General features: G+C 48.2%; 1 protein-coding gene across 2 annotated transcripts in view; it reads left to right on the top strand.

Annotated features, from left to right (window-relative positions):
• PTPN4 (protein tyrosine phosphatase non-receptor type 4) overlaps window positions 1-16,248 on the top strand; it is a 91,494-nt gene that overhangs the window by 58,506 nt on the left and 16,740 nt on the right. For both annotated transcript variants that reach the window (XM_066575355.1, XM_066575356.1), the window contains exons 12-15: window positions 2,787-2,959; window positions 6,389-6,457; window positions 11,736-11,870; window positions 13,133-13,291. In XM_066575355.1, coding sequence (XP_066431452.1) covers window positions 2,787-2,959; window positions 6,389-6,457; window positions 11,736-11,870; window positions 13,133-13,291 — 536 coding nt within the window. The remainder of the gene's footprint in view (window positions 1-2,786; window positions 2,960-6,388; window positions 6,458-11,735; window positions 11,871-13,132; window positions 13,292-16,248) is intronic.

Genomic DNA, 16,248 nt, shown 5'->3' with positions numbered 1-16,248 from the left:
TCTTCAATTTCTTAGCAATTTCTCGCATGGAATAGCCTTCATTTCTAAGAACAAGAATAGACTGTCGAGTTTCAGATGACAGTTCTCTTTTTCTGGCCATTTTGAGATTTTAATTGACCCCACAAATGTGATGCTCCAGAAACTCAATCTGCTCACAGGAAGGTCAGTTTTGTAGCTTCTGTAACGAGCTAGACTGTTTTCAGATGTGTGAACATGATTGCACAAGGGTTTTCTGATCATCAATTAGCCTTCTGAGCCAATGAGCAAACACATTGTACCATTAGAACACTGGAGTGATAGTTGCTGGAAATGGGCCTCTATACACCTTTGTAGATATTGCACAAAAAAACAGACATTTGCAGCTTGAATAGTCATTTACCACATTAGCAATGTATAGAGTGCATTTGTTTAAAGTTAGGACTAGTTTAAAGTTATCTTCATTGAAAAGTACAGTGCTTTTCCTTCAAAAATAAGGACATTTCAATGTGACCCCAAACTTTTGAACGGTAGTGTACATCCTGGTTGCGCTGTTGGGGCGTACGCATATAGATCCTGGTTGCGCCGTTGGGGCGTGCGCATATGCATCCTGGTTGCGCCGTCGGGGCGTGCGCATATACGTCCTGGTTGCGCCGTCGGGGCGTGCGCATATACGTCCTGGTTGCGCCGTCGGGGCGTGCGCGTATACGTCCTGGTTGCGCCATCGGGGTGTGCGCGTATACGTCCTGGTTGCGCCGTCGGGGCGTGCGCGTATACGTCCTGGTTGCGCCGTCGGGGCGTGCGCGTATACGTCCTGGTTGCGCCGTCGGGGCGTGCGCGTATACGTCCTCGTTGCGCCGTCGGGGCGTGCGCGTATACGTCCTCGTTGCGCCGTCGGGGCGTGCGCGTATACGTCCTGGTTGCGCCGTCGGGGCGTGCGCGTATACGTCCTGGTTGTGCCGTCGGGGCGTGCGCGTATACGTCCTGGTTGCGCCGTCGGGGCGTGCGCGTATACGTCCTGGTTGCGCCGTCGGGGCGTGCGCGTACACGTCCTGGTTGCGCCGTCGGGGCGTGCGCGTACACGTCCTGGTTGCGCCGTCGGGGCGTGCGCGTACACGTCCTGGTTGCGCCGTCGGGGCGTGCGCGTACACGTCCTGGTTGCGCCGTCGGGGCGTGCGCGTACACGTCCTGGTTGCGACGTCGGGGCGTGCGCGTACACGTCCTGGTTGCGACGTCGGGGCGTGCGCGTACACGTCCTGGTTGCGACGTCGGGGCGTGCGCGTACACATCCTGGTTGCGACGTCGGGGCGTGCGCGTACACGTCCTGGTTGCGACGTCGGGGCGTGCGCGTACACGTCCTGGTTGCGACGTCGGGGCGTGCGCGTACACGTCCTGGTTGCGACGTCGGGGCGTGCGCGTACACGTCCTGGTTGCGACGTCGGGGCGTGCGCGTACACGTCCTGGTTGCGACGTCGGGGCGTGCGCGTACACGTCCTGGTTGCGACGTCGGGGCGTGCGCGTACACGTCCTGGTTGCGCCGTCGGGGCGTGCGCGTACACGTCCTGGTTGCGCCGTCGGGGCGTGCGCGTACACGTCCTGGTTGCGCCGTCGGGGCGGGCGCGTACACGTCCTGGTTGCGCCGTCGGGGCGGGCGCGTACACGTCCTGGTTGCGCCGTCGGGGCGGGCGCGTACACGTCCTGGTTGCGCCGTCGGGGCGGGCGCGTACACGTCCTGGTTGCGCCGTCGGGGCGGGCGCGTACACGTCCTGGTTGCGCCGTCGGGGCGGGCGCATACACGTCCAGGTTAGGGCGCGTGCATTTACATCCTGGTTGCGCCGTTGGGGCGCGTGCATATACAACATCCTGGTTGCGCCGTTGGGGCGCGTGCGTGTATACTTCCTGGTTGTGCCGTTGGGGCGCACGCATATACTTCCTGGTTGTGCCATTGTTTTTACGTGTATTGAAGATAGCACGGTTGCACTTTAGAGCCTCCATGCCCACCAGTATCACATCTTGTATCCAACCTAGAGGCGGTACAACAGGGCACTAGAACCTCCCTACAAGGGTCGGTTCTCCACAATAAATGACCCTTTTGCTCTGATATTGCAATCACTTATATCAGTGTTACAATCACAGAGAAAGTTTTATTCCATTCGGACAACTTCTAGGGGGGGGGTGACTAACAATGAGTGTATGTACAATTAATTTAGGTATTTATTAGATATATCGGTCTCTGTCTGACACACGAAAAATACTTTCATACAAACTGTCTTTTCTTCATCTCCTTAGTCTGGTTGTGGGATTGGGGTACACACATCCTGGTTGCAGTATAAGAATGTTTTAATCCAATAGGTGGTAGTGGTGAGGTACTATTGCCATCATCTTCTATGTGCATTAGAAATAAGAGACATCATAAAACTGTCACATTCCTCAGCTCAGTGGACTGATTTAGTATTTATCTCTCTGCTCAGACTGTCTTGTGTTCTTTTTAAGTCTCAAGTTGGTGTGTGTGAACATTTATGTAGATCAAGAGGGGTGCCCCCCTCCCCTCTGCATCTGTATGTCATAAATGTGTGCCATCCAAACTAGTTTCATTCATTAGCCTGACGAAGGGTCGATATCCCGAAAGCTTGCTGTAACATCATGCATTTTTGTTAGCCATTAAAAGTTATCATATCTACAAGATTACTTGGTTTCTCTTATGAGCACAATCCCACTTTACTCTCCTGGCTAACAGGGTACCAAACCTTTTTTTCTTCAAGCTTTACATGCCGTGTTACTATGACTGACATGATTTATATCTCTTCCAGAATGAATACCGAGAGACCGTGCTGGGATTTAACATGGTGAATTACCGAGCCTGCAAGAATGTCTGGAAGACGTGTGTAGAGCATCATACCTTCTTCCGACTGGACTCTCCACTGCCGCCACACAAAAACTTCTTTGCTCATTACTTTACTTTGGGCTCGCGGTTCCGGTACTGGTGAGTATTCAGATCAGATCCGAAGACTAAGACTGTTATATGCCGTGGTGTAAAATACATGACGCAAGTGAGAGCGGCGTCTGTGCACCTCTATAATTTGGGGAAGATGTGAATAATGGTCACATGGCCTGACAGGTATAGGAAACAGATTTTCTGGAACATTGGGGAGTTGAAGGGGTATTTCAGGACTTTTTTTCTTTTTCTTTCTATTGATTATCAGTAGATGATAAGCAGGGACCTGCCAGCCGGATCCCCACCGCCTAGCTGATTCCAGGGCCCCTTTTAGTGCAGGAAGCAGAAAGTGCTGACCATAACGCAGCAGTCAGGGTTGGTACTGTAGGTGCAGCTCCTGTAGAATTCAATGGGAGTTGTGTCTGCTATACCAACCTGGGCCGTTGCGCTTTGGTCAGTGCTTTCTGTTTCCTATGCTGATCATAGTAACGGCAGCTTCAGAAATCGTCTGATCAGCGGGAATCCGAGCGACAGGTCTCTGCCAGTCCTCTATTGATGACCTATTGGTCATCAATAGAACAAATGTTTAAAAAAAAAAGCATACCCTTTTAATAGAGGTGGGTAAGCCAAGTGATTTCTATGAGTACTGTGTAATGCTTCTGTAAAAACTTCTTGACACGGTCCTCTACGGCTTATAGTGGTCAGAAAACCCCAAAACAAAAAGAAATCCCTGATACATATACAGCATTGGGACCCTTTAGCCCCACCCCCACCTACCCCCTTGCCTCTCCCGAAGCTGGTGAAGTAAGAGTGCCCTCTCTGGACTCGGCATGTAGCATCTGGCCGGACCAATCTGAGGCTGTTTTTACGGAACGGTTACCGTGGGGAGATGTACCTTTTGATCTGAGGACTGATTTAATTTTAGGGCGTTTGGTCTGAGGTGTTCATCTCAGATCTCGACCTGACCTGACCCAGGAAAATAGGTTTTTAGTACTAGTTGGGCTGAAACACTGGCCTGAGCACTGCCTCTGTTTGCTAGCTGATGACAAACTCCATAGTCTGTAGGCCTGTCTCCAACTAGCGGGCAGTGACAGTGATCAGATTAGCGCTTCAGCTGGCTTGTTCTATCAGTCGGTGGGGGGGTCTCAGTAGTCAGACCCCTAGTGATCAAAACTTTTGACATTCGTTATATTAGAGTATCACTACATAACTGAATTAAGAAGTATGGGAATGCTGGGTGACATCCCTTTAAAACCGCCATCCAGCCCAGTTACATTTCTTCTCACCCAGCGCTACAGAAGCACCTGTCCCTAAACATTTAATTCCCCGGAGCTTATTCATGTTAGCGGGGAAAACTCTAAGTGTAAAGTTGTGTTTTCCTGATCCATAGCTGTTCTGCTTCTGTGCTCATGATGCTACAAGAGAAGATGTGATTGAGAAGGTCTGGATAGCGCCTGAGCATCTGAATATACACTGAACTATCACTACATTAGGTAACCCATGATAACCACGTCACAATCTGCTCTCCGATAATGTGCTGACCTCTCCTGTGCGCAGCAGAAGACAACACTTAGCAGTCAGGGGTAAACATGGTGGCTTGAGGGACTTTAACAACGGCTGGAGTTGTAGTGCCAGTATTTCTGAAAGAGCAATACTTGCTAGCTGGTCCCAAAGTCAGGTGAGTACACGTTTTCCTGGCATCAAGAGCGTACAAAGTCTGGATGAACCATGGACAGACATCTGCCAGAAGATAACATAGCGGCAGGCCACGTGTGGTTGATCCTAGGTGCGAGCATCAGGTGACACGTCTGGTTTCTCAGCAGCAATATGCCAAGGTAGACCTACTGACCCAGCCATACAACAGCAGGGAAGTTAGATGTCTGGAGTGACAAGTCGCATTTCTACTGAACTGTACAGATGGCCGGGTCCGCATTTTGTATAAACAATACAAAACCGTATCCCATGAGTGCAGTGTTGGGGTTGAACGAGCTGGTGGTGGTCTGGTCTGGGGAGTTTTCTTGGCATGGCCTAGGATCGTTGGTCATCATACCACAATCCTTGAATTCTCTGCACTGCCTTGGCTCCCAATCTCACCGGACTGTTTACCCCATTTAACATGTTCGGGATCTGCTGGAAAAGGACTATGAGATCTACTCCTACTTACCCACAAAATGTGCACCGACAGAGCAGCGGGCATGGGGTGAGATAATTATGGAGGATGTTCACCACCTTGTGGAGCCACTTCCCCCAATATCTGAAAGCTGTGATCACCGAAAATGGTGGATCAACCCATTATTGAGTAAGTCTCTATTGCAGCGATCGGTCAGTGTATAGTGTGAGCTTACCCTTTCTGACAGACCCCCTTCTATCTTCGCTGTGTCAGATATCTCTCTGCTGCCTGACAGGCCCAAGTGTGCTGGCAAAGAGTTCATGTCTAAATATTCTCTGCGCCACGTCTTGGCGATCGTCACATCTGCTCCTCCAGTCCTGTATATGCTTTTGATCACTGAAGAGAGGACATTTCCAGCGGTATCCCCCTCGTCTCGGACTAGAAGTGTGCTGACACATGAGATGCGGCCGAACACCTGTTACTCACAAGTTTCACATTAACTCCAAGTCCCAGCGCCGGTTCACACCGAGCCGTTTGTCTCATAATTACTTTATGTATGTAAGTCTAAAACTTCTGCTCCTTACTGTATGTTGATAGCGGTCAACGCATATCCCAGAAACCGCCTTCAGTCCCCTGCATACACACAGTTACATTATAAAACCTTTGGTACTTGCAGCTACCATTAGGGGGCGTATATTGCTGCCATTACCAGTCGCTGCGGTGATTCCGGGCTGCTCCTGTGTTTTTGAATGGAGAAGAGACCACCTGACTTGTGGCAGCAGAGGACGGGGATTGAACAGCGGGAGCTTGTTAGCTGTGCCCTGGAGTCCGAAGACAGGTGAGTACGCGTTATTTTCTTATTTTAAGTCATGCTCAGCCCTTAAAATGTTGAAACTACACAATTCCTTTAAGGGCTCCTTCACATCAGCGCTCGGGGGATCTGTTTCCTGCTCCATTTGGCTAGCAGGTAAATGACACCACCTGGCCAAACGGAACCATCTTATGACACAACGCTGAATAGACCCCATTGACTATAATGGGGTGTGTTTGGCTTCCCTCTTGACCTCTGGCCTTTCATTGGATGAAATAGCACAGCGTGCTGCTCTGTCTCGTCAGATTTTTAAACAGAATTCAGTGTTGGAGCTTCTGAACGGATCATCCGACACGGGTGTGAAATGGCTCTAAAATCAGTATTTTCTGCTGCTGTGGTATCAGGACTCTCGTAACAATGTTGGCGCCGCTAATCCAGTAGATTACGCCAATTTAATGTTTTGGGTTTTTTTTCTTTCTCATTTTGGCCCCTTTCTCCTCTGATGACATTTCCAACCTGTTCGCCATTACTAATTCCGCTGCTCTTGTCTTTACAGCGGGAGGACGGAGGTGCAGTCCGTGCAGTATGGGAAGGAGAAGGCCAATAAGGATAGAGTCTTTGCCAGGTAAGTCGACTGTATATATAGAAAGAGAGGTAAATATATAGGACGTCATGCCACTACACTGAGTTTATGGTGTGATGGCGTGGCAAATATTGTTCTAATCGACAAAGGTAAGATCCCCTAAAATACAAATGCTTTATTATTCAAAAATAGACAAAGACAGCATCAAAAAATCTTATAAAATAAAGGGGCAAATGGTGATAACAAGATAGTGTGACCAACAGTCATCAATCAGTAACGTGTGTGTAATTGTGCCTACTGTATACACACTTAAACGTAGGCCTGGATGGCCAACTACCAAAAGCCTATGTAGAAATTAGTAGGTCAGCGCTACCAGAACCCTATTAAAAGTCTAACCTGTAGCCACCCTGACATGCTTATGCTTCCTCAGGGGAATAACAACCAGGGCTATAGTGACAGATGACGCACAGTACAGCTTCACAGGGATTGGTCCAGCGAAGGAAGAAGCGTCCAACATCCTCGTTGATGGCTTTTGGCTTATTTTACTTTCAGAGTTGAATGCTTATGTCACTGATCACCACTACGAACATCATATCTGACATGCAGGGCTCTCAAAAAGCTGGATGTCCGTTCCTGTGCAGACTTGTGGCCTTACCGGTCATCCACACTGCTTTCTTATTAAAGAGGTTGTGTTAAGATGTAAAGTTACCCCATATCCATGGGATAGGGAATAACTTTAAGGTCTGTGTTGGGCCAACTATTGGGACCCCCACCAATCATACGAACAAGGTTCCTGAACGTCCTCACAGGAATGGAGTGGAGGTCGCCCGTGCACGCTGCTGCTCTGTTCATCTCAATGGAAGCGCCGGAAATGAAAATTGTGAGTACAAGTGCTCTGCCATCTCTGTTGCTCCCATGAAAATGAATGGAACAGTGGAGTGGTTGTGCAACTGCCACTGCATTCATGCAGCAGCCTTCAAGATTGGTGGGATTCTAGTGGTCACATCCCCACTAATCAATAGCTTTAGTGCAGGTTTACTAATTCTGTGCAAATGTAGGTAGTCCTAAAATGCGCCAAATAGAAAGCCGTTTATTTTTTTGCAGTTAGTTATCTGCAAAGAAAAAATGGCACATGATTGGTGTGGCCCAAAACTAGGTTTTGGTTTTTTTTTATATTTGACCTCACCCCCAATCTGAAAACTGAGTAAAACATGCAGGTGAATATAGACACTACAGACCTTCATTGTATGCAGGGGAGGAAAGAAGTCTTCCAGCACTGAAGGGGTTAAACCCACAGGAACTTGCTACTGCTTCTAGGAAGTGGAGGGTTAAAACTGCAAAAAAAAGATGTTCTGCCTTGTGGTAAACTTCTGAACGTGTTGCCAGGCTCAACAGGAAATGCGGAAGATATAGCACAAGTGGGCTGGTCCCTGGTGCCCTGAACTGTCTGTTAGAGTCACAAAAACCTAATACTATGCGTCGCGCTGGACGCCGGGTCGGTCATGGAACTCGTCCAGACCCCTGGCTCAGACTGAGCCTGTCAGGTGAGTCCTAGCGGTGAAATCTGCCCACATTGTGTCTCTCTTATTGGCTGTAGGACAGCAAAAGGTCAGGCACAAATCAGTACCACTGCTCCCCCACGGCGATCTGCCAGCAGTTTGAGCAATTATTTGCCACTCAGTTGTTTTTAGAATCTTATATAAATTCGAACGTAACAGAAAAGTGGCACAAAATATTTAAGAGACCCCATATTTATTCATTTATTTGGCAATTTTTTTTTAAGATTGGCGGTTATTCTTAATAAGCATTTTGTGCAACAGTCATTATAGTAGGTTTAATGCAGGGATCCATCACTTGAATATTGAGAAATTCTGTTAATCCGGCATGCCCCCCCCTCCCACTCGGCTGAAATGTACCTGATCCTCTCACTTACATAGGTTTTCCCTGACACACACAGGCACCACCTGTCAGAAAATACAGAGAGACGCCATGGGGAAGCGTTCAGGCCGTCAGGAGGATGCAGGATTATCGCTATGTGGCTTTCTAAGGATTTGCTCAGACGTTTTATTCCAACATGGATGTGAGAGGAGCACTGCAGCAGAAATCCATGCGCCTGCTGCAGATTTTCTTATGAAAGGCGTTGTACAGTTAAAATTGACTGAACAAAATCTGAGCCAGAAGGGTTAAATTGCCAAAAGAAAGGGTACTTACTGGTCTTCAGCCCCTTTAATTCAACGCTGCAGCGATACTGCTTTTTGTTGACAGCAGAAATCAGGTGACCACTGCCTGCCATTTGGAGGGCAAAGCATCACCACTCGTTCTCCTGGCATCAATGGTCACATCCTGGAGGCTATGATGTCAGATGTTGAGAGCAGTGGTGCTGCAACCTCTGTTGCAAAAGTCAGGCAACCGCTGCCTGCCAATCAGAGACCAGAGGAATCGCTGGGCTGTAGCGATTGATCGTCAGGTTTGTGGAAAGTTAAGTACCCTTTCTTTTATTGTTTTACTTCCTTTGATTTCAGTGATTCTGGCTCTGATCTGGTGTTATCAATTCAACCCCATAAAATCGCACAGTTCAGTGCGCGTTTTCTTGCAGCTGGGGTACGAATGTGGTTTCTTGGGTGCACAAATGCACATAAAAATAGAGCATGTCGAAGAGCTCCCTGATGTATGCAATTAATCTAATTGTTGTATGTAATGCATACTGTTCAATAAAACGAGTTTAAAAAGAAAAAAAAAATAGAGCATGTCACGTATATTTTAAGGCACGCAAAAATGCAATCATTAGGTTCTGTACTCAGCATTTTGCACAAGTCATTTTGCACGCACAAAATCGCTCATCTAAAGAATCCCGGAAAAACTGCACCATTTGGAGCAGACTTTAGGACCTCATGTTCACTTGCACGCACGGTTTCCACTGCTAAATCCCACAGTGGTATGCGTGCGTGCCCGCGGACTGTTTCTTACCTCTCCGGGTCCAGCGTGGATCTCCTCTGAGCCGGCCAGATCTTCTTTCTTCAGTACGGCAGATGCGTCCGGGGGTGCCGGCTAACGCGCCTGGCACATGCACAGCGTTCCGGTTTTTTTTCAATCTTCTGCTTTCCCGCGGATCCGTGGCACCACCACAGTGACAGCTGCGGGTGTTTCACACCTGGGACGGCTTCCATTGACTTCAATGGAAGCTGTCCCTGTGGGATCTGCAGGAAAATGCAGCATGCTGTGATTTCTTCCCATGCGGGGGCCACGCGCACATTTTATAATTAAAATCTGCCCATGGACATTGGGCCTAATGCGGAATTCACCCACCTGGTTTGAAAAGGTGGAATCAGCACCTAAAATCTGATGCCGTAATTGGCATGCTGCGATCGGATCCCAAATACTCTCCACAGGTCAATTTCCGCACGGGTTTTGTGCAAATTTTTTCCACAGCACACGGATGAGTTTTTCTAAAAGGGTCTGCACAGAAAATCTACAGCAAATCCACCCCCTGTGAACATGGCCTATGGGTACAGTTGATTTCTGCAGATTCGCACCCAAAGGAGTGGGTTTTGCTGTGGATTTGCCACAAATTTCACTTCCCCATTTGAAGAGATGAAATCCACTCTGAAAACTCGCATCGTAAAGTTACACGCTGAAGATTCAAGAACTGCGGATCAGTTTACACAGCGGATGTTTCCTGCAGTGGATGGCTGAGGTGTCCGGAAATCCCATCCACATTGCTGCTCATGTAAAATGCTGCCGATTTTTCACAGCAAATTCTATCGCAGAAAATCCGCAGCATGTCCTCCACATATGAAGGCATCCTTATGGTCTGGTGCTTGTGAACATCACAGAACCGCCATGTAGTGCCTAAGACCTATGGGCAGACTCGGCGGATCTTGTCATCTGCTCTCCGCTCACCGGACCGCTTTCTCAATGTTTCAATGCGCATCCAGTAATTCAGACTCTTATAATCCGACACCAAACATCTTGCGCCTCCTTGTGTAATCGGATTATACGTTTTGGTCATTATAACAGCTTTGTGCCGCACAGTCTTCACCGACTCATTATATCACCGCCTTGTCGTGTCTTTGATTCTTTTTCTTCTCGGTATCATCTTGTAACAGATGCTGCATCTTCAAATCTGACAATCTCTAATGATCAACAGAGTCCACAGGACTCCTCACCCAACTTTCCAAAAGCCCTAAATGGCTAATATACCCCACCCTTGTTGTCTTTGTGTCAGTCTTCACTGCAATCCATGGCATTAACTGCCATCTCCAGCCCACGGACCCTCAGCAGTACTGACACCTGACCACATCCAAAGCTTTTGATTCTTTACTATTTTTACTTTCGTTTTTAGTTCTGAAGCTTTATAATATATTTTGTTTCCGTTCCTTATAATTTTCAAAATCTCTGCTTGCGGTCAATGATTGGAAACCGTCCCAGAGTCTAGTGGTCTTTCTTGAGCTTGTCCTGCTTATGCAGATGAGGGGCTTGTCACAGTGTATAGGTACAGATAAGAGCCGAGACGGGGAAGAGGGTTGTCCACTGCTGTGTTTATAGAGCTTTTAGGGTACCAGGCTTAAGAACTTTGTATTTTTACTCCGATATATAGTTGTGAGTGCTCGTGCCACATGTTTGTGCTCGTACTATCCTGAGAGGTCATCTATATCAGAGTCCTCAAAAACCCCAGACACTTGTCTACACTGATACACTGTAACGAGGCTAGCAGCGGTGTGATCATGACTGGGTCAGAGAAGGTCTTCAATCTCAAAAATGTTCCCATTCAGCAACAAGAAGCAGAGATCTTGAATGTAGACTTTGCGTTTCAATCCTCTATTAGAAAGTTGCAGAACGTTTTATTATGAGGATCAGTTTTTATAAAACTTCCTGTGCGATAAGACAGATCTGACAGGACGGGCGCTGGCTCCACAGAAGAGTCGGCTGCTCTTTAAGTAAAGCGTCTTGAGTTTTCCTCTTCCGTGGACCCGTGGGAGGTGTCACTAACCAAGAGAATGGAGTTTTACAAACTGAACTCCTTATGCAGCTGAGAAAAGCTAGATGGCAGCGTACAGTTTATGAGACCGAAGACGGTAAATTTTAGGGTTGTCGATAAAAGTAAATGTCAATTCTGTTATTACTGCTCAGTATCTTGTGGAGCCTCACAATATGCATCACTATGTGACGTCCCACCTTCTACTGATCTGTATGTGCAAGTGTCAGTCTTCACTGCAGTTCGGGCATTATGTTCAGGATGAAGAGCACTGTACAGGCTCCACCCAGATTGTAGCAAATGTGTGCTAAAGTAGATCTGACTCTAATAATTTCTTCTTCACAGGTCTCCGAGTAAACCATTGTCACGTAAACTGGTCAGCGATATGGACTGGGAGGTCGTGAGCAGGAACTCCCTGTCAAACGAAAGGCTGGAGACCCAGAGCCTGCCATCCCGCTCCCCGCCTGGAAGCCCCAATCAGTACGTAACCTGCATGCTGAAAGTGCACCGGAGAGTAAAGGGCCATTTACACGGGGCGATTATCGCTCAAAATTCGTTCAAACAAACAAAAGTGAGTGATAATCGTTCCGTGTAAATACAAAAAAAATCGGCTACTATTCATGCACTTTTCATTATCGCTGACTTTGCGTCAGCATAAAAAACATTGCTGGATTGCGGACTTGTCACGTGTGGAGCGCGGAGTAAGAAGCCCACTGATCCAGCGGCGTTCCCTGCCTGACCAAACGCTCTGCACGAGCGCCAGCGACCTTAGCGGTGACATCAGTGCTTATGCAGTCGTTTAGCCGACTCGTCTCTTCTAAATGGAACTTAAATAAGGACGTGCAGCTAGTTGGGGCTCATTCACATTTGCGCTTTTGTTTTCCGTTTAGCTCTTCCATCGGAGGAGCAGACAAATAGAAAACGGCTCTGTTTGCATTCCCAGTGATGTCAGTAGGAGCTAAAGGGCTTCAGCTCAGTTTGCTTCGGTTCCATTTTATGTCAATGTTTTAAATGGAAATAATGGCGCAGACTGCTGTGCTATTGTTTCTGTGGGAAAAAACGGAAATCGAACAGAAGGACGACGCTTCAGTTGTGGCGTTTATTTATTTATTTTTTGTTCATTAAAGTAAATGGATGACAAAACTAAAAGAAAAGGTTTTCTTTTTGTTCTGTTTTTGATGTCCATTTAAAGGGGTTTTTCCGGAGTCCAAAAGAAAAGTTCTGCAACCGCCGTAATATAGAAGCTACTGCAAAGGAGGAGCAACCAGTACCGTTGCTCTGCAGCCTGTTCTGCCGCTGATCTGCTACTGTATTTACATGCGTCACTTCTGCAGTAACCCAATGGCAGCCTGGATATAACATTCAGTATTTTTTTAGCACTGGTCCCCGATCCAGCGTCGTAACCCCGCCCACCTTGTGCAGATCCTGCAACTTACTAATGCGGCTCTTTCCTCTACACACATCAGCCGTGCTGCTATCCATCTTTCTTGGGCACTGCCACATCAGGAGCGTGCACAAATCGGGCACGCAGGACCTTCCGGCGTTCTGCACTGCGGACGAGCGGTATATTACAGCATTTCTGCCCCTATTGTCCTGCTCAACTGTTGGATGGATGTTAGAGGCTATGGACAGGGGAGAAAGCGCAGATATGGACAAGATGGAGATGGGGAGACTTTTCGTTAATTTTCTGTGGACAGTTCTTTATCAGTTTGACTCCATCTGACCACATTTTTCCTTTCTAGCCGGAACTCCACGTTCACTCAGGAAGGCACGCGGCTTCGTCCATCGTCCGTCGGGCACCTGGTAGACCACGCAGTCCACACTTCTCCTGGCGAAGTCTTTACAAACCACAGATCGCCGTCCTCTACGCAGGCCAACAGCATCATCCTGGACTCCCCGCAGTAAGTGACCCATGGAGGGCCGACATCAGTGATTACAGGGCTTCTCCCTGTAATTCCTAGGTAGATGGGCACAGAGCTCACTTAATAGTATGAGTCATTACAAGTGCCAGCAGAAGTGTGACTGCAGCTCCGTATGTGACTAGTGTATAAGACGTGATTGTAGATTAGTATAGGAATGAGTATGAAATATTATATTTAGTTGTAAACTGTGAAATGTGCCGTGAGGCTTTAAGAATCACCTTCACTTCAGATGTGTAAGAGCCACAAAACACTTTCATCCTCGGTGTTAAAAACAAAACAGAAACTCGGTCGGGGATTTCTCGCTCTCTATGAAGTTTTATTGTACAATGCTGATTTCAAAAATGGTGTTTTCCATGAGAGATTTGTTCTTTTCGTTGTGGTGAATTGGAATTGTAGTTCCTGTTCGTTTCCTGACGGAGGGAAAACATGTTGAAGTTGTTGGGAGAGTCGTCTGCAAGATGAGGGGAGGTCTAGAAGAGGTGTTCTTTATACCCAGCATAGATAGAAAGATGGAGGTCGGGGTGGCAAGGGACCGAAAGGAGGAGGACGGGGTGGCAAGGGACCGAAAGGAGGAGGACGGGGTGGGAAGGGACCGAAAGGAGGAGGACGGGGTGGGAAGGGACCGAAAGGAGGAGGACGGGGTGGGAAGGGACCGAAAGGAGGAGGACGTGGTGGGAAGGGACCGAAAGGAGGAGGACGGGGTGGCAAGGGACCGAAAGGAGGAGGACGGGGTGGCAAGGGACCGAAAGGAGGAGGACGGGGTGGCAAGGGACCGAAAGGAGGAGGACGGGGTGGCAAGGGACCGAAAGGAGGAGGACGGGGTGGCAAGGGACCGAAAGGAGGAGGACGGGGTGGCAAGGGATCAAAGGTTGGGAGGCTCGAGGGAGAGGGAATGAAGGGTGGGAGGGTTCGGTAGGAGAAGATTATCTTTGGAGAGAAAAAGAAGACATGAGGTGACGCTGGACAGGTCAGTATTTCTCTCATCTGGCAGTCCACTTGCTCTACACGTCCGGCGGCTGTACTGTGCAATAAGATTGTTGTGGCTGTAGAGATCACTGTGGTCGCAGCTTCCTGTCTATAAATAATCTGCTCCTTGTCATTGGTTCTCCCACTCATACATTTACAATCTCCATTACTGCCATCTCGCCTTCACATCCAGATAATCCGCCCCTCACCCGCCGGCTCTCGGTTCGCATACCCAATGACTAGAGTGGAAGATTTCCTGCAGGAGAACGTTCTGATTTGCATCATAGATACGTTGTGATGTGACTGAAAGCAGAACATGGACACAGAGGAAGCACACACTTATTAACTATTCAGGGAGGGGTGCTGGTTTAAACATTAGGATATAATCTCCCCTCCCCCGATGAGGCCTAAAAGACCCTTCTATCTGAGGTCTGCACGTTTTTTCAGATGACAGCCATCCTACAATTTCCATGTCTTGCCCTCTGCGAGCTGAGAACATATGATTATGATTGGCAGCACCCAAACCCCATCCAAAGCCAAAGGTGCCCTTTTTTGTGACTTGATCCAGCTGTGTAACAAGTGCCAATTGGCGCTCGTTTACATGCCTTCACACAGGCCAATTCAGAATGTATGGGGACAAGAAATCGTACTTACATTTCATCATTGTGGGCAGCATAGCCCAACTAGCGCCAACGACTATGATTTTCTTTTAGCTGCCCAAAAAGATGCAGTTTGCCAATGAAGAAGTGTTTGCTCATTTGTTGTCCAATCAAGTACAGCTTCACACAGCCCAGCGATCAGACAAACGAATGTATCTACGAACGTTCTTGCCCAATCATCGGGACATGTACAAGGCTCTTCAGTGTAACGGTACCTTTAGGGGGGTGACTACCAGTCTTTGCTTTTATGCAGGAGCAACAGTTGTTCAGAGAATGGAGGCAGAGCACCCCGGAGAGCTCTTCGTCCGTCGTGCCCATTCACACTAGACAGAAGTCGTTTAAAGATTGACCAACTCCTGTTTACACCGAGCGAGAAGTTGTTTGGTTTCAGTGAGCTTGTTTAAGCAATTATTCTGGCAACTTTTCGCCCGTGTAAAGTTTCCTTTAGTTGTCTGCGTCTGCCCCATTCATCTGGGTTAAAGTGGTATTCTGGAAGCAGGACATCTAATTCACGTTTTCACTAGAGATGAGTGAGCACGCTTGGATAAGTCAGTTACTCGAGCGAGCCTCGCTTTTCTCGAGTAACTGCATTCTTGTCCGAGCATGCTCGGGGGGCGATGGGGGTGAGAGCGAAAGATCTCTCTCACTCTCTCCCCTGCTGGCCCCCCGAGCATGCTCGGACAAAAATGAAGATACTCGAGAAAAGCGAGGCTCGCTCGAGTAACTGACTTATCTGAGTGTGCTCGCTCATCTCTAGTTTTCACCCATCCACCATATGGATGAAAACTGATATATCTGTTTGGGTCCGACCGCTGAGACCGCTACCAATTCCAAGAACAGGGGTCCATTTCCTAATTTCTTGGTGGCTTTTCCCACTTGCAGTGACATGGAGCGCTGTGGATGGGTGTAAACTGGAAAAAACGTCTCCTCTCCAGAATTTCTCTTCAGGTTTGCAAAAATCCTATTCATCTACTGGTTACCTGCAGCCTCCTCTAGGGGGAGCTCAAGAGATTGTACATACATTGTACTCAAGAAGACTGTATACAATGAGCTCCCCCTAGTGTTGGCTGCAGTCAGGGAGAATGTTATGTAATGTAGCTATGCAGGAGATTTGCAGCTTTGCGTCAAAAGAACAGGCCGGCACATCCGCAGCACAGAGAAGAGACGCCAGACAGATAAGCTTGGGTCACCAGCCAGGCATCGGGTCGAACTACGCTGCGGTAATCCTACATTCGGGGTCCGACCCACCCGTGGACAGGAGCCCTTAATCACAATGTGCAGACTTGTCATTGGCAGATGACCTAATCTCTG

This window comes from Eleutherodactylus coqui, chromosome 8 (genome assembly GCF_035609145.1).
Source record: "Eleutherodactylus coqui strain aEleCoq1 chromosome 8, aEleCoq1.hap1, whole genome shotgun sequence".
In the NCBI taxonomy this organism is placed as follows: domain Eukaryota; kingdom Metazoa; phylum Chordata; class Amphibia; order Anura; family Eleutherodactylidae; genus Eleutherodactylus; species Eleutherodactylus coqui.
Note: the sequence above shows the minus strand (reverse complement) of the source record. Positions and strands in the feature narration are given on the sequence as shown.